At 40.5% G+C, this 18,207-nt stretch overlaps 3 protein-coding genes across 9 annotated transcripts in view; 1 reads left to right on the forward strand and 2 right to left on the reverse strand.

Annotated features, from left to right (window-relative positions):
• The window catches only part of LOC118411977 (pleckstrin homology domain-containing family G member 1-like), a 41,580-nt gene extending 36,071 nt beyond the window's left edge, over positions 1-5,509 (reverse strand). Inside the window, exon 1 of the mRNA XM_035814581.1 lies at positions 5,316-5,509. The gene's annotated coding sequence lies outside the window, so the exon portion shown is untranslated. The remainder of the gene's footprint in view (positions 1-5,315) is intronic.
• Positions 5,510-6,871: 1,362 nt separating this feature from the next.
• On the forward strand, positions 6,872-14,818 carry LOC118412623 (protein-L-isoaspartate(D-aspartate) O-methyltransferase-like). Of its 7 annotated transcripts, none has more exons than XM_035815624.1 (9): positions 6,872-7,241; positions 8,243-8,347; positions 8,771-8,802; positions 9,237-9,341; positions 9,654-9,774; positions 9,999-10,084; positions 10,372-10,556; positions 11,161-11,199; positions 12,280-14,818. In XM_035815624.1, the coding sequence occupies exons 1-8, from the start codon at positions 7,091-7,093 to the stop codon at positions 11,165-11,167; spliced, it is 792 nt and encodes a 263-aa protein (XP_035671517.1). In that variant the 5' UTR covers positions 6,872-7,090; the 3' UTR covers positions 11,168-11,199; positions 12,280-14,818. The 7 variants fall into 7 exon arrangements, with proteins under 7 accessions (XP_035671517.1, XP_035671498.1, XP_035671509.1 ...); XM_035815605.1 differs by lacking the exon at positions 11,161-11,199 and adding an exon at positions 11,275-11,352 and having other exon boundaries at positions 10,372-10,544; XM_035815616.1 differs by lacking the exon at positions 11,161-11,199 and adding an exon at positions 11,293-11,352 and having other exon boundaries at positions 10,372-10,544.
• Positions 14,819-15,011: 193 nt separating this feature from the next.
• Positions 15,012-18,207, reverse strand: part of LOC118409878 (low-density lipoprotein receptor-related protein 11-like) — a 7,045-nt gene continuing 3,849 nt past the window's right edge. The window contains exons 3-5 of the mRNA XM_035811282.1: positions 18,076-18,141; positions 17,398-17,511; positions 15,012-17,109 (exon numbers count right to left, since the gene is read on the reverse strand). Of these exons, the coding sequence (XP_035667175.1) occupies positions 16,448-17,109; positions 17,398-17,511; positions 18,076-18,141 (842 nt within the window). The 3' untranslated portion in view covers positions 15,012-16,447. The remainder of the gene's footprint in view (positions 17,110-17,397; positions 17,512-18,075; positions 18,142-18,207) is intronic.

Below are 18,207 nucleotides of genomic sequence, written 5' to 3' on the forward strand. Positions count from 1 at the left end.
GCCCTTTGGTAACCCAACCTGCATGCCAGAGAAAATATCACACAGTCTAGTTGTGTGGTGATATTTCCTTAGCCGCCCAGACAAGGTAGAAACCTTTGATCATTTTACAGTCACAGCTCTACAATCATATGTAAACCATGTAATTCAAAAGGTCCGAAGCAATATTTATTCAAGAACACAAACAATCTGCAAGGATAAGCAATGACGTCTTCTGATTGATCTCAATGCCTTTACTACCATGACAGGTGCCATTTTGACATTATTCAGCCTCTAATTCTAAACAATAAACCTTCCAAGTTTGTTCAATGGGTGAAGTTTAGTCTGGACTTAGAGTATTTGATTCTAGCTTTGCATTTCTGAACATGACTTTGTTATGTGCATGATCACGACCATTTCACAGAGTCCCAAAAATGAACTTCACCTGCTACTAGGTACAGCTTTCAAAATGATTGTTCCCACGGTTTCAGCTGTCTTTATCATCAAAAACTGTCACCACTGACATCTTCTGTTCCTTCTCCTTGAAAAGTGTTTGACTGAAATTCAGTGCAATACAAGCAAAAAAGACCTTGTGCACAGGATGTTGAACAATAGAAAGCAAAAACTCAACACCATGGGAAAGCCAGTACACAGAAAAGCTTGACTACAAAATTAGCAATTAAGTAGTTAATTAGATCTCACTTAAAATTTACACAATTCCATTGATTCAAATAACTTAAAATCAATACCTAAATACATGTATCAAACACAAAATTGAAACATACAAATGTAAAATACATTTTACATGACCATTTGGAACCTCACCAGCAGTAACTCTACCACCTGAAACCTGATACCATATTGTTTCTCCTTTCACAAGCACTGTGTAATTGTCCCTTTTGGCATGGGACCAGGCATGAGCGGATATGTGTGGTGTATCTAAACCATCCCCACTCGGATGTCTTTTGTCCTTATAGGACGGAACCTCTCTTCCGAGTGACCTAAACAGCCGCAAGAGAAAAGCTTATCGGCCCCATGGGAAAGGACTTATCTCTGAACTCTGTAATAGTTATATCAAGGACGTTATATACAGTGAAACCTGTCTATAGGGGTCACTCAAGGGACTGACCAAATTTGGCCCCTATGGGCAGGTGGCCCCTATAGGCAGTATAGCCAAAAAGGTACATTTCACCACAAGCAGTAAGTGACAAGGCATTCAGCTTCCACTGAGATACTGAGTACAGTGAAACCTGTCTATAGGGGTCACTCAAGGGACTGACCAAATTTGGCCCCTATGGGCAGGTGGCCCCTATAGGCAGTATAGCCAAAAAGGTACATTTCACCACAAGCAGTAAGTGACAAGGCATTCAGCTTCCACTGAGATACTGAGTATTTATTTGACATATTATTAAGGTTATACATTTAAACTAAATATGAGTTTAAAACAAACACTTTAATCAAATAGATTTGTATTACTACTACTGCTCCCTTATTTCTGTATAGTCAAAATGTCATTAGCTATTAACAGAGAAGACAGTGTACTATTATTAGACATTAACACTAATCTGAGTCCGACCGACACCTGCTCCGAAATCAGCCGCTAGTTGACGGGGGGACTTGCCGTTCTCGGGACGCCGAATGACCAACGTCAATGCGTGTCCCTCGGGAGTCGAAGCCTTCGACATCGTATTTCTGAGTCAAAACTGACAGACATTTGCTTGGTTCTCTTGTCTTTTATACAGTTAGAATTGTCTGAACACGAAGTCAGCGCCGCCATTTTCCTTTGTTCCTCGATCTGACTTTCGGTAGCTTGGGTCACAGCGCGCGTCTTCGGCAACTTTGCCAATCGAATAGACAAATCGTGTAAATTCCGCTAGTTGCCGGCAAAAATTAGACGTTCAATCACTGCTGATCACAAGTTCATAATCATTTCTAAACATCAAAACGCCACAAAAACTTTCACTTGTTCAGGAAGGCTCGGCTTGACTTGTCTGCATGCGCCATTATGCCAAGGTGGTCACGTCGAAATAAAACTGTCTCTACGTAGGCTTATTTCTTCGACAAAAATCCAACTCCGTCTAGTTCTGACATAAATAACGTTGATTTAATTGATTCTTATCGTTTTTATACCATAATCACCGTATTTTGTGCTATAAATCAGAATTCTTGTTACCACATTTTACCTTGGCAAAAATGGAGTCGTCCACTGACCCCTATTGACCTTGTTTATCTTCTGAGGCGGCGCCATCTTGGAAAATTTACGCAAATACAATTCCGATATTTTTGGCCCGCGGAATACGAAAATTAGACCAGCGTACATGGATTTCAAGAGCCTATAACATCAGATACATGAACGGACGGTCTACTTGTAAAATCTGTCCATATATTCTTTCAGTCTGCACAGAAATGACGATGTAGAGAAGGGTAGAGTGCAAAGAGTCTGAGACGAGAAAAACGTCAACAACACGTTGGTGGAAAAACTTCGCATAAAATCACATAATTTTGTAAAATGTTTCTTTATTCAATGTTTTCTTCGTAAATCGTCCAAGTTGAGCCTACATTTTGCTGATGTAGTGCAGAAATTGAAAAAAAAGTGAACCCCGCGTGGGTTTAGCGCGGCGTAACGCGGCCGGCCAGTCGCGCCGGTGACCGCTATCGGCAGTGTTGGCATAGCGGCCGGACTGAAAATCGGCTGGCCGCGACCGCATTCGACAGGTGACCGCTATAGACTATTTCTTAATGCTTAGGTCAATGGGAAAAATCCAAGGGACCGGCAAAAAGTGACCGCAATGGCCAGGTGGCCCCTATACTCAGGTGACCCCTAAGGCAGGTTTCACTGTATATAGAAAAGATGCTTTGTCATTACAACTATATTTGCATGCAACAAAGTATATTCTAATCAAGCATGTGAAGAATATAAAAATTAAAATGCAGATACATGTATTATGAGAGATTCTATCTGTTTCTACCAGAACATATTTCTCTAGCAAGAGAAAAAGGTGGAAATCACCTTTTGCCCTCCATACTTGATTTAATTAGCATGTTCCAAGTAAAATGGCAGGCTTTGCACTTCGAACAGCCAAACGGCAAACAGATCGGGGACTTCACCAACAGAGGAAGAGGGGGATTTAGGGGAGTAATCCTGTTGCGAGAAACCTTACAAGTTCCACACAGCTCCGGGTGGTCGTTAGGAAAAACCAATAGTGGCCGAGAACCACAAACATGATTGTTTCCTACAAGCAGGTACGGATCAGCAGGTTAGCAGGCAAGGTAGCCTGGGGGAAGACATCTTATTTTGTGGCACTGCACTGTAAAAGGCCAACACCTGGGTGGTTTGTGAACATAGCAATATTGATGGTACCAACAGGCCAGCTCACAGTCCCACAGAAGGTTCTCATCCAATAAATTTCCCAGCAGGCTCGCCACATCAATGGTAACTCCTGCAGGACTACAAAGACTGCTGTTTAGTGAGGACCACCACAGACAGCCATGCCTCAGTGAAAATGGGTGCCAGTCTTGCAGCACGATGAGGACCAGGAATGACAAAGAGTGCTCTCATGTGAAGGATGTACAACAAGGATATGGCTGGTAGCGGTGGGATTGATAAGAACTGCACTAAAAAGCTTCCGTTGGTAGGAAATGCTTCTGTTCACCTGATGTGTTAAAATAACGCTGAGAGGAAATGGGCTGCTTGGAGTCCATTTCTCTTGTGGAAAGAAGATAAAAATACTCAACTCTCACAAAACCTCTCTTACAACAAGCAGTAGATCTATATAAGCTTCTCCATATGATCAAATAAGGGGTGTATTGCATGGAAGCCAAAAAATTAGCGGCAAAATTATGCCTTACAAAGATCTCCATCTGCTTGAACTAGACTATATTCAGTACAAAGCAATACTAATATATCATAAAAATAAGTACAGGTAAACTCTATTCTATTAGCAGTTCCTGCAGGCATCTTATCTGACCCTTGATGATGATGATGTAGCTCTGGAGTGACTCAAGATTAAGTTGTTATGATTTCCAGGACTTTCTTTTGTCCTGCTATTGTCCAGTGGAGGAGACCCAAACCAACATAGTACGACAAAAAAGGAAGCTAGAAAAAAGGAGTAGAACAACAATGCAGCAACCTACAAATAGTACAGGCTGGTATGAAATTTTAACAGACTCACCGACTTTCAATTTTGATATATGTTGATTTGAAAAACAGGAATCAACTGACTCAGTGACTGCCTATTTGCAATATTGTCTTACCTAGTCAGCAATTTTCCCTTTAGTTAACAAAATACAAGTTAACAAATGGGTTCTCAAAAATGTCCATGCTTCATGGATGAGCCAGCAGGTCTCATAAAGTAGTTGTTCAAGTTACTGGCATTTGGATATTGTCCATGCCTGCCCATGGTAAACTTTCCGTCTGTATGGCAACAACGGATCCAGTCTGCTCCGTCCTGTTGCCCTTCCAATGATTCTGCATGGACTCTGAGAACAAAGCTGGGACAATGGGAATGCAAATGACCACATCATAGTCATTATCAGCCTCTGCCTTCTTGGGGACTCCTATTGCTTGTGAATGCATTATGCATCTCCTTTGTACAATAGCAGATTCGACACCCCCTGCTAAGACTAGAGAACAGGCGCTACAAGAGGAAAAGTGTTAAATCCTGCAGGCCTGGACATGTCAAAGGTCTTTGCCGTTGGTTTTGACAACTGGTCATATGTACCACCAAAATACCAACTTTTCATTACATTTATCAGTCCAGTATTGCTGAGTTCATGGTTACAGTTACACTGTTGCACTTACATGTTACATGTAGTATGATGTACCTACTACTAGCATCCTCACTTTGTAGGGTGCTGAAAGAAAAGCCTGGGAGAGAAAAAAAACAGTTTACATGCATAATTTGACTCACAAATCACGACACAAACAGTGAAACACCATTGCTGATGACCTAGGATTTTGTCCTATTTATAAAAGCAGTACCGTGGAACCACAACATTCTCTCGGGCTTCAAGGTGCCCAGATCCCGAGCACTGACCCACCCAGGACCCGGTGAACACCCAAACAAATCTGACTCACACACACACGTAAACACTGGGGAATTATCCTGTTAGCCATAGGAAACCGTGACATCAAAACCTTCGTGCTCTGCCAAGTAGTTGAGCCATGTTTGTAGACGACACGAAACAACCCAGGAGCGAAACTTTGATGATGGGAGGCCTCGAAATATAGAGATGTGGCTTGCTATAAAGCCTAAAATTAAAGCCAACTGCCCCACACACGATTTTTCCCACACGACCAAGCTGTGTAAGTGAGTTGGTATTCACTCTAATAGCCTTACCCGATGATCTGCTTTGGTGACCACCACGTCCTATGCCCACTTTCGCTTCTCGTGGACTTTTACTGTTTTATAATCCCATGTTGACGTGCAAATGGCAAGGAAACTTGTTCATATCCTGGGCCGCGGTACCGAACACAACCTGAACGCCAGCCATCTTCAGCAAGGCACCATGGGAGAATGACGTAATCAGCATCAGGTGCTATATTTAGCCAACACAATGCGTAGTTCTGATTGGTCAGAAGTAACTCAAAATTTTACACTTGCCAGATAACGTTTCAAAGTTGAAAAAAAGATCTCGTACAACAACTAGGCTCTACCATTGGGTTCAATGAGAAATATATATCTTTTATGGCCGAATTTCCCATCGACAAACAGTTTTCCGGAGATGCTTTTTTGCTCAAATAGGCAGTAAAGACAGAGGCTGAGAGAGAAAGAGAGAGAGAGAGAGAGAGAGAGAGAGAGAGAGAGAGAGAGAGAGAGAGAGAGAGAGAGAGAGAGAGAGAGAGAGAGAGAGAGAGAGAGACTCTTTCATATTTGGGGCAATGCAGGGACGACACTAAAAATTCCACATAAGCAGGACCATAACATTAGAGCTCATTATTTTTTCAATTGAACTGCAATACTGGGCTGAACTGGACCAGGACGATTCAATCATCTAGTCCATGGTCAGCTACAACAATCCCAGTGAAAAATGATCTGCCGTAGCGAGACCCGCCTGTTTTCCCACGTTGGTCTAGAAGCGATGACTCGATTTGCCGACGCAAAACGCTCTCTTGTCGGAGAGGTTACCTAACGTTACCGCTTGTGATCATGCAGTTTAGCAATACATATCCCACTCAGTAGATAACTTTGGGCCTTAGGATAACGTTACAAAATAAATCATCGAAATGTGTTTAGCAGCTTTAGAACTTTAACGGGCCCGTTAACGTTGTAACGTGTGAGCTTTATATGAATGAATGAATGAAGACCTTTATTGCACATTTTTGCCCCACTGGGCTAAGTACAGGTCACACGGTAAGAATCACATATATGTAACAATGGAAACAATCATACACATCTATATATGTAGATGTGCGTCTAGTCTATTCTAAGACATTCGACTTCCTCTCGCTTCTTGGTAATTGTATAAATGTTAAGAAAAATTAAAACCTTGCTAACCGTTATGTTTATAGGGACAAATGCGTTACTTTGGTTTTTCAGTCTTTTGCAGTCTATTCCCGCGGCCGAACAGTTCACTCCTAGGCCAACTACTAGTAATCCTAACTTAGCGGGAGTCCCAGGAGTCTGGGACTCCCGCCTGGGCAGCCCCTGGGGGCTGGTCGGGTGCAGTTGATTTAAGCGACATCTATCGACAGGAAAAGAAAATGCAGGCAATCGCCGGAAGGCACGTACAATCTCCAGGGATGCTGATCGCTCGACGCAGTGTTTGTGCTTTGAGGGTCAATATGAAGGATATACTTGATTTCGAGTATGTAAAATTCATTCAGCAGTGCAAGCAGTGCACAAGTTTGAAACACGTCGTCTTTGGTTGTTGATTGGCTTTGAATAAGAGGTGAAAGGTTAAATGTCACAGGCAGGTTATGTGCTTGTTTACGTGGCTTACGCAGGCAGAAAGTCCTTACTTTCTCCTGAATTTGAGGGACAGGAACACTGGTTATGAATCAAGCTGTTTCTAAGATAGGTTAGCTTTCATCGTCAGTGAGATAAGCTGTTGATTTTCTTCAGATTTTCGCCAGATCAGCGCAAACAGACGACGTTTTCTGCAGCCGCCGTGCATGGCGCTGAGACTTGTGGGTAGCGGAGGCAGCAGCGCAGCCGCAGTGTTGGTGGTGTCGTTCCTGGTGGGCGCCAATGTTCGCAACATCGGCACCATGGCCTGGAAATCACACGGAAAAAACAACGCCGACCTGATCCGCCAGCTCAAAAGTAAGTCAAGTCCCTCTTGACCACGTGTTAATCCCATGCAAGCGTTGGCAATGACGGTTTTTGCTGTTTTCTGCAGAAAATTGCTCTCCTACCCCGTCTTGTTTTGGTGTCCCGCCATTTTGGGTCAAGTGTTGATTCGATGTTTGGGGAAAGTTTGGCATGCCCTACGTGCTTTTATTTTAGACGAATTCTTTCCTTACAATCACCAACAACAAATGAAATCTGTCTAGAGAGAAATAGGAGCCCTGAAAATGTTTTGGAAGGTCGCCAAAATCAGCAGGGCTTGTCGAATGCACACGAAGAGTAGGACGGCGGCCCCGCCCCCTATAAATAGCACACAAAATCTAGTTAGAAGTTTGGATTCGGAAGTATGGATTTTACTCATTGCATAGCTGTTTATAGATATGAATATGAATATAAATATAATTGCTCAGCCTACCTAATTCCCGTCAATGTTTCAGTATCTTTTAAGTTCTGTTGCCACACCTTTTAAATAAAAACTAAACCCAAACCCAAAAAGTCCTGACTAGAAGTAGAAACAATTCATATTCATAACATACTCATCCACCTTCAAGCAAGTGACGCAAAAATCTTTTGATTCAATTCTATATCTTGCTTCATTATCATAATGTAGTAAGAAGATACTAACATAGAATTAAAAGACTTTCCTTCAAAGCTTTTGGACCACATTTTGTATAGCATTTCTTTTATTTTACTAATTTGGTCTTTTTTGATAAACTGAGCCAATTTATGCAAATGTAGATCTTATTTGCGTAATCAATGAGAAACACTTGTCATACTTCACTCGAAAAGGCTAATGTAATGTAATTTGGCGAAAAAACTTGCTGCAAGCTGAAATCATACAGGCTTAGTGAACACTACAAATTTCATGTTGCAGTAAACTGTGATAAGGTATTTTGAGCTCTGTCATGAGTTCTTGACACTTCTTGTCATATCACCCATGGGATATTGATATAACATTGGAAATGTCTGATTTCTAGATAATGGCATCATCAAGACAGACAGAGTTTTTGATGCCATGAAACAAGTAGACAGAGGCAACTACTGCAGATTCAGTCCATATATGGACTCACCACAGAGCATAGGTAAGGTATACCTTGCTTATTACCTGTTTAGCAATTGATGTCTAGGTGACCATATTTCACATTTATTTAATGTGCCAAAGATCCACAGGGTATCACTCAGCATTTGACAGCATCTGCAGTCATTAACTCAAAAATGAACTGTCTTCCTGCTGAAGTAGCCTTTTGTTATCAAATTGTTAAGGATTAGGCAGCAGGGAAGAGAAAGCCATATTTATGTGCAACGATAAGGTTTGAAAACCCTACCAAACAACCTATAACCACACTAAAAGTTAAACAACCCAACATACAAAGTACAATGATTCAATCATTGTGTTTTGTGGTTGTGGTTGTGTCATAAAGATGTAATGTAAACATATGTTAGTTTTTACGCTTGTTATGTGATTGTGAATGTGATTTTTTTTTGCAACACGTCTTTTCCTATAGGATATGGAGTAACCATCAGTGCACCACACATGGTAGGTTCTATTTATCATCAGATTCTTACCCCAAACAAAAAAGATCTATTGTCTTATTTGTCTTCTTGATGAACAGTCTGGCAATTCTATTTCCACCATTTATATTTGGAATTCTTGGTTACATGTTCACATTATTGATAAGAGATAAATTAATTTAATGTCAAATTTCTAGGACATTTCCATTCAAAACATACTGTGGGTGCTCAACATTTATCTGTTTTATAAGTTGGAGGTTGGGAGAGACAAAAGCAAATCACTATTTGTGGTTATGTATGCTATACAGGTTTATGCAAAGATTGGACTTAAAATGGAAAACATGAAAATGAAAAGGTGGCAGTTCAAAGGAGTTTCTTGCTGTTCTGAAGGCTTTTAAAATGAAATAGCTCTTAGCAATTTATTTCAATCAGAGTTTCATTGTTTTGTAACACTTCCAGCATGCACATGCCTTGGAAATCCTGAAGGACCATTTGCAGGAGGGCAGCAGAGCGCTGGACGTGGGGTCTGGAAGTGGCTACCTTACTGCCTGCATGGCACTAATGGTAAGGCTCACCACTGTGTGCTTCGTCTACATTACAACATAAGTCTCTTATTTGGGAGCCAGGACATGTTGTATCATTTATACTATAACATTAGTATTTTAGGCAATACCAGTTTGCTGCACATGGTCTTTTCTTGCTGCTTTTCTGTGGCTTTAAGCTTTTACAAATTTTTCTGGTCAGACTTGACTAGATGGTATTCATTGATACAGGGGGAAATGTAGGAGCAAAATGTAGGGAAGTGGAGTCCATAGGTATGGTCCCCAGGAAATTCTGAAAATTTTAACTCGGTGTTGATCTTATATTCCCCCTCAGGTTGGCCCCACAGGTAAGGCTGTGGGAATAGATCACATTGATGAGCTGGTCAATATGTCCATTGCCAATGTCAACAAGGAACATCCACAACTCTTAAAGACAGGACAGATGAAGCTTATTCGTAAGTATACAGTTACACAAGTTTGATGCACAACATTCTCAATCATGCAAGAAAATAGAATTATTGACCCTCATGTGAGAGCATCAAAAAGGATGAGTTTGTGTAGAATTAAGGCCTTTTACCCCACTTGTAGTATATAACAGTAAGTTACAATTTACTTTTGAGGGAATATTTAACTATTACAACATTGAAAGCTATCTGTACCTTGTGTTATCTTGTATCAGTTGGAGATGGTCGTGAGGGGTCTCCAGAAGATGCACCATTTGATGCCATACATGTTGGTGCTGCAGCACCACAGATACCACAGGCGGTATGTCCTCATATTCCTTTGTTGCTTGGTCTGTCCTAAATCTCACAAATGTAGTTCTTTGGTAGATGTTTGTTGAGTGTTAAGTAAAAGATTGTTCCAGAAACATTGACCAGGAAGCAGCAAGAAGTCAACAAACTCAAGTTGAAACTAATATATCTTGTTGATGGTTGTGACAGAAGCATGGTCAGGTGGATTCTTAACCGGGAGTTTCAAACTAGGGAAGATTGATGAGAATATTTAGCTCTGTTTCTTGTGTACATGTAATTAACTATCTTGTAAATTGACAGTTGATTGACCAGCTGAAGCCAGGAGGCCGGCTGATCCTACCGGTGGGCCCAGCAGGTGGTAACCAGAACCTGGAGCAGGTGGACAAGCTGCCTGATGGCACTGTACGGAAGAAGAACCTGATGGGGGTGATCTATGTGCCACTAACTAGTAAGGAGAAACAGTGGCCAGGAAGGTGGGTCAGGTGGTAAGTTTGGCATGCTGCATGCCCTGGGCTCCTCAATGTTCCGTGCCGCTGTGGGGTGTTTTTGATTCTTGTTCATGCTCAAACCCTCATCCTGCCCAGGATGGTGAGTAACAGCGAGATTTTTAAACGTTCAAAATGTTGCTTGTTTTTGCCATTTCTAGCTGAACTACAAGCTTTTGCCCTAACTTGTAACTCCAATGCAATGCAATCTTAACAACCCCTTTGTGCTGCTGCAATTCAGCTGACAGAAGTCTTGAATGCTGCAGGATCACCCCTTTCAGGTGCACATTGAGGGGTGCAGATGTGGCTGCTGGTGCTTACCAGACTAGTGAGCTGAATTATTAGCGTCTTGCTTCATTCACTAATCACTAGGAGTTAGCATGGCCACAGATTGCTGAATATGGTTGATATAATAAAAAATAAAAAATGTGAGACCAACTTGCAAGGTTGAACATGCTTCCATTGATAAACTTTAGCATCATCATCATCACTCTTTTGTGTGCTCTTCTGTTTTTCTACGATCTTTATGTTGGTATGTTTGTATATGGACGGAGGGTATTTTCTGATTGAATCATGGTAAATACCAAGCTTCGTTGTCTTCCAGCTATTAGGCTTGATGCCACAAAGTTCTACCTTTTACAAGGTAAATTTCTCCCACCCTCCTTCCTCCATTGCCTGCTCTGTGATATATGTATTCTTCTGTTCCTTTCTTTTCAAGTCGTTATCCTCCTTGCAGACCTCCAGACTTCTGCACTTACTTGTAAATTTCTGACTGTTGAAGCCTGGTACAAAACAGGTAACAGCAGGGCAACTTCTGTCTTTGTAGAAATTCCAGATTATTTTACATACTCTTTTATTCAGTATATCCATTTCCTAAATTCAGCTTCCGATACTTATAACTGTCATTCAAACTCTCTCTTATCTTTGATCTGGCTAGTCTGTATCTTTTCTGAAGTGCTGAGTTTTGACATTACATTTCATATAGGGAAAGACATAGGTTATCTTGATCAGTAGTTCTAGATAATGGGTTGAAATACTGCATATGCATTTTGTGTACACAAATTGCACCTGTGCACCTTCATTTTTTTAGGTAATGTGCATTAACATACTAATATATACTAATATACAGCATATTCTTGACATCTAAAAGAAATATTAATAGAACTTGTATTACTTTCATTTTTAGTGTACCTACCTTTAAATTTTCAGGTTAGGTGCACCTGTGCACCTATCCCCCCAAATGAATTTCCAGCCCTGCTAGATATAGTGTTGGCTTGTAATTTAACCATTTACTAATGATTTGTCTCTACTATACTAATAGTGAGTTTTGCAACAAAGTAGAAAATGTAGTGTTTTGTTTGTTACAGTTTGTACTAACTTATTGTGATAATGATTTTCTGTTAAGTTGTTGGGTCATACTAATGAGGTAGTTGCTTTAAAGATAGTAATAATGTAGGGGGCCATAAATAAAGAAAGACAATGTAGTGCATGTATCACTGTACCTTTTCAGAATTTGGTATCAATGCATGTTATTACTGTTGAAAGTCATAGCATCCATCATTATACCTGAAACATCAGATGTAACTAAATTTATACTTAAATGATGTTTGACAATTCAGCTGTGAATGTAATATAGAATGGCCTTTGATCTGTTATGTTCTCAACATTCACCAGGATCTTGCAGCTGGTGTTTAATACGTAGTTCAAATATTTTGTCCTACAGAGGTGAACTTTGATAGGGGTGTTGCTCTATGGAGTTCTGCTGTGCTGTGCCGTGCCGTGTCCCCAAACAACACTCAAGACTTCCAGCCAACAATAGGCTGCCTACTCGCCACGCATGACACACAACCTCGTTCAGCTTGCTGGGCAAGACAGCCAACCTAGTAACATGGACAGTCACTATGCTGCAAAGCAAGATAACATCAACCTCAGACTTTATTCTCATCCTAAGATGTGGGAATGGTCTGCAGTCCTATATGATTTCAAAATCAAACTAGATACATGTTCTCCCCTAACAGTTGAGAACTTAAGAACATACTTCCAGTTGTCTTCATTTGATGTAGACATTAGTTACACACAGTGAATCAGTGGGGAATCGGCAGACACGCCTAAGGCAAAGCTTGCTTGTGTGCTGTTAGCGCCATTGTCTTTATTTCCCTTCATCTCTGTCCTAAATAACAGCACCTGAGGGAAGAAGTGGACAAAGTGGGGTACTAACTTCCCACTCTAAATTGATCTGTCATGAAAATATATGGAAAAAAGTTTAGAAACATTGAAATGCTTGAAGTTATGGCAGTTCTGACCTGTTTCTGTTTCAAGTTTGATTTTTTTATTAGAAACAGAAGTAAATTTATCAATCCTTTGCAAAAAAACTCTTTGATGACTGCATTATTAACTTTCAAATAAAATCAATTCTTTGTGTTATCAGACTTCAAGTCAAGTCTAGAAAGAAATTGATTTATTTGAAAAGCACCTTTCTTCAGGCAACTTCCTCTCTATGCTAATGATACTCCAAACAACAAACTTGCAAACCTTTCAGTGACAAGAGAATATCTAAAATAGAATAAATTAGTTCACAGTTCTACAGTAGGTTTATCGTAATGCAAATTGTTGTTTGGTGTCCCCTTTTTATTCAGTGTTTTGACCAGCCGGGGTGCATGTTCTCTTATATTGTTATCTTAGAATAATGGTGTTGCTACACATTTTGTCTCAGACATTTTTGGAAAGATGGTATGGTTTTGATATGAGATATGCATACAATGACAAGCGGTGAATTGTGAATACTAGTATTAGAAATCAATTTTGACTACTGATGGTATTTCAGGCCTTGGCACAATTGTGTGAAAATTGGAAAAATTATTTGCATGAAAATCTGCAAAGTTTACAAAAACTAATGTCCTAGATGACCCAGACCAGAGAAGAAGAAAACATGGCTCTGGCATTTTCCAACACATTCTCCCACACTATTCTGACTGGTCCTTCACTGTGAGCAGTAGTCATTGCAGTAGTTTGTTTAACATAGTACTAAGCTTTAAAGGTATCTTTGCCGAGATATTTAAGTTGAAATTTTTTTTGGTGTACTCTTTGCCCTGCCTCCCCTAGATGTGATGGCTTGTGCCTGAGCCATTTGAAAATGAGGGAAGCTTTTAGGGTGGAGGAAGGAATTTTGATACATGTAGTTGGTCATGTATGTCTGAAGCAAAACCCAGTAGTAGCATATACTACTGGGAGGACTGTGCTTCAAGGTGCAGCTAATGTGATAGATTTAGGTAATATGAAAGTGTGATGGGGTGCCATGGATGGAATGACTGTCCAGAACACTTACCTTAAGTCCAGTTTCAGGAAAGAAAAGTGACTGGCAGCTTGATAATACCCCCACCTGTGTGAAATTTATTTTTAATCTTGATCAAAATGGTTAGAAACACACTCAACTCTCCTTGTTTTTCTTTACCCATTTTTGTGGAATAGCCCTGTAACACAGCCTTTTTTTTGTGATCAGTTGTGCTGTATACATTAGAGTGGCATGCTATTATTTTATCCTCTAGTCTGTCTTTCAGTTGTTTAAACTTGTATGATTTAAAATCTGATGCCCCTCTGGGCCACTTTTCAACAGTAAGCCAATGCTACTGTTTGTACATGTACACAAGAAAAACAAAAATGGGTCATTGTATGATATTATGTTATGTACCAATGAAAGTCAAGTTGCCTGTTACTCTGTTTCTGTGTCTTCCCACCCTGGTTTGGTCTTGACTGAGCAGGCCAACAAGTTACAGTAGTAGTGTTGCATTGAGCTAGTTGTATAAAACATTGAGCAGAGGAAAGGTTTTGTAGCTGTAAATAAATTACACAAACTTGTTTACATTTTCCCTGCTTTGTGTAAATGAAGAATATTGGCCTCGTTTGTGAAGGAATTGAAGTACACCAAGGTGCAGGACAGTGCAGGAAATGAACTTGGCATTTAGAGGATTTAGATGGTCTTGATATGCTGCAATTTTTTCTTGCAGAATCACTGTACATGTATGTGTACAAAGCAAGCCAATGTTCCTGGGGTTATATCAGATCTCATGTTGTGTACCTTTATAAAATGCTATTAAAGACTCAAGCTACATATTGTGAATATACTGATAGCATGTGCTATTGGTGTGTTGAGCATTTAATTTATTTTTTTAGCCAATAAATAGTTGCAAAAATTAAGGGTAGTATTTTGTTCATCCACTGCAAAGAAAGATAATAGGTACGAGTACATGTTCAGCTCGGAAGAACGTTTTTTAATCTGTTCCTGATAGTAGTTCTTGGACACAGTAGGTTAAATCTTGGGGATGGGCAGAAAAGAATGTTGTTTCCATTTTTCCCTGGTATATACTCCTGCCCTGTCAGGTGTTTGCTCGATGAATGTATTCGACTTCTATGGCTCTCTTACGCATTACCTACGTGGAGCTTTCAACAGACACTCTGTTTTCCTCTTAGTATTGTAATCTTCGTGTACTATACTTATATTGTCATTACCTCCTGATACTGAAGTGCTTAACATGCACTACTGCCAGTTCAACAAAGTGAAGAAGATAGAATTACCCTCATAAGACAATGTTTAATAATCCTCATTCACAGAAGGGTGTACAACACCTTGCGACAGACTCCACTCTACCAACATACTAGTAGTAAAGCACATACAGTCGTCACCAGTAGGGTCCTATTCCAATACTTGAAATGTTTGCAGCATGTATAATATTGCATCCTGGTTACATTTAGAATCGAAGTTGCAAAAGTTCCATCATTTAGGAAAGCTTTATATTACATCTAATGGCACATCACACGATAGAGTTGTGATACATCCATCTCATATTTATCTACCTACACACATTTAATAGACATTCAAGGACCATTCTGTACTTCAGACCTGCAAATATCAAAGCCATTCTCCAATAGTATCAATTTGAAAACACTACCATGCATACCATGAACAAGAATATGACCACAAAACCATACACTATCCAAATTTTCATTGACCAAAAGTTATATTACAAGATAGCTGATTCAAGATAGCTGATTCAAGAAACAAGATTCACATAATATAGTATCTATGCTCGATTGATAGTACAATACACCAAATGTGCCAGACATTGCACTAAATACACTTGAAAATCAATATAGAACATTGAAATTGCATACCTTTATTTTATATACGAAATGAGATATATCATAAATAGCAACCATCTATACCAATGTAGGGACACAAATTATATTTACAAATTTACATTCATGATTAGTATGAAACCACATGCAATTCAATGATTTCATTCAAGAATACTTGACTGAAACGTGGTTTCTTTGATACTGCTGCCACATCAAGAGGCAAGTTAGAGAAAAGTGGTCAACTTTGTGCAGTTTTTACAGAAGAAGAGATTTTGGGCTGTAAAACCCAAGAAGCACTAATAGTTACTTCACAGTGAATAACCATACCTTACAAGACTCCCACCTTTTTGTGTGTATATATAAATATCTTTTTGCTGAGCAAAGTGACATGCCTGTGAAATGTCACAGATTGTTTCTTAGATTGTGTTAGTGAAAGTGGATTCAAGCTGGTATAAAACATCTCCAAGAATTCTACAGTACATAGTGGTATCTACTAGCCTGCAACACATAAAAGAAATGTCCCAAATGTAGCAGAATATTACAGGTACATGGGTAACACCCTTAAAACTTTCTTGAGCAATGTTCTAATTTATCAATAATCAATGCGTTAAGCTTTGTTGTTTTTTTTGTTACCAACAGTACTCGATACCAACTTGTCCGAAGTCCCACTGTCCAAATTCCTTTTCTGCTAGCCACCAGCTTTCAGCTTTTACAAGTTTCTAAGCGTCTACCTTATTGATGGAATGATCTGCTTGGGTTCAAAGGTACATGCCATTGATAAGATAGTCTGCCTCTGCATTAGTGGCCAGTGACCTGCCATACTTCAGCCTACCCTTCACCTGCCTCAGCCTGCACCCTACCACCAGCAACAGCAGGGCCGTCACTGCCAGCCCCAGAGCCAGGGGTAGAACTGCACCAGATGCCGGGGAAAGATGCGATGGTGTGGCATTTAACCCCTTCTTTGACTGTGTAGCCTCCTGGTTGGTTGGAGGCTCTGCCTTTCCTGGCTGAGCCACAGGAGGAGGGGTTGCGGGGTTTGGTACAGCAGGGGCTCCTTTTTCGTTACTAATGTTGACCTCCACAACTGAGACCTGTACGCCAGGCTTGCCCTGGGGGGCTTGTGCCGCTGCCTTTGCTGTCTTTTCTGCAGGCTTTGGTGGTTGGGTGGATTTCACATGTGGTGGTTGTTGGTTCTTGTCAGAAGATTCAGACAAATCTGGACTGCCGTTACCAACGGGTGGCTCCTCTGTAATAAATGGCCGGTGTTTTATTGGCAAAACTGGCTTGGGTGGGAGGGTATGTTTTGTGGAGTGATGCTTGGATGAGGTATGATGAGGTTTACCATGTGTGGCTGATTTTGTGGGAGCAACCGTCACCAGCTTTCCACCATACACAGGCTGCACTGTTGTAGAAAGGAAATCTGGAAAAACAAGAATCCAACCACCATCAAGAGACCCATCACCATGACAGAAATTCGCCTCAATTTTATTAAATGGCAGCTTTGAAGCTCACAAAGACTTGAATAAAGGATTAGAAATGATATCAAGAATATCATTTAGAATTTAGAATGATTAAAGGGACAAAAAGGAAATGATTTAGCAGAAGTTCCTACCATAGTGGAGAAGACATAGTGTGGTTTTGGAAAACATGGAATAACAAAACCACTGTCCCATCAATATGTCTTGCAAAGTTACAAAGGAGAAGTTACCTGGAAATTTGCATTTGCAGATCTCGCATCCCCTGGAGTCTGTGTCCCAGCCATAGGCACAGTACATGCGGCACCTCACAGGCTCACACACTGGCTCAGGCTCAACTGGTGCTTCTGGGGACAAACAATGCAGTAAATTCTACAAAATGTTTTCACAAGTTTGTTGGTTAGTTGGTAGACTTCTTCTAAGGGATGGTAACATAACACAGCATCTGTTCAGTTGTTCTAGTAACTCAGTGCTACCTCCATGCATGGACAGGATAGAAAAATGGTAGTGAGCCCATGTGAGTATGTAGCAGAGAGCAGGGAGAATGTTAGGGTTCTGTGCTTATGTTTCAGCTGATGTAGTGAATAAGCAATGCCATACATTCCTGCATCTTTTCACTACTTTATAATCTCAAAACAGCTTTTGGGAAAAAAGTCATGTTTTCTGACTACCCTGAGGATAGGGCTGTCAGAAAATCTAATGAACTCCCAACAACCGAGATTATTCTTCAACAGCTGTTCAGTAAAAGGACTATATTGCTACTTTTTCTATTACTGCTATGACCACCTTTTCAGTCACACAAAAGCCGGACTCTAGCAAACAGAGCACCACCAGATCAGTGATCTACATGCTAAGAGGTGAGCAAGGGTTAGTGGGTTAGTGAGAGTGGGGGGGCAACCTTGGAGACACACCTTCAGCCGACGCCTGGTTACCATCTGGTACCTCTGGGAGCTTGTGTGCTTCCGGCTGCCGAGTAACTGGAAACAAATGACCTAGTGAGTTAAGATCCTCTTAAAACCTATACCCCATTCTGGAAATACCTG

This window comes from Branchiostoma floridae, chromosome 1, assembly GCF_000003815.2.
Source record: "Branchiostoma floridae strain S238N-H82 chromosome 1, Bfl_VNyyK, whole genome shotgun sequence".
Classification (NCBI taxonomy): Eukaryota; Metazoa; Chordata; class Leptocardii; order Amphioxiformes; family Branchiostomatidae; genus Branchiostoma; species Branchiostoma floridae.

Coding starts and splice junctions, on each gene's coding strand:
- LOC118412623 (XM_035815605.1), top strand. CDS start 7,091: ATGGCGCTGAGACTTGTGGGTAGCGGAGGCAGCAGCGCAGCCGCAGTG. Junction 9,775..9,998: donor AGGACAGATGAAGCTTATTC/GTAAGTATACAG, acceptor ATCTTGTATCAG/TTGGAGATGGTCGTGAGGGG. Junction 10,545..11,274: donor GAGAAACAGTGGCCAGGAAG/GTGGGTCAGGTG, acceptor TTTCTTTTCAAG/TCGTTATCCTCCTTGCAGAC.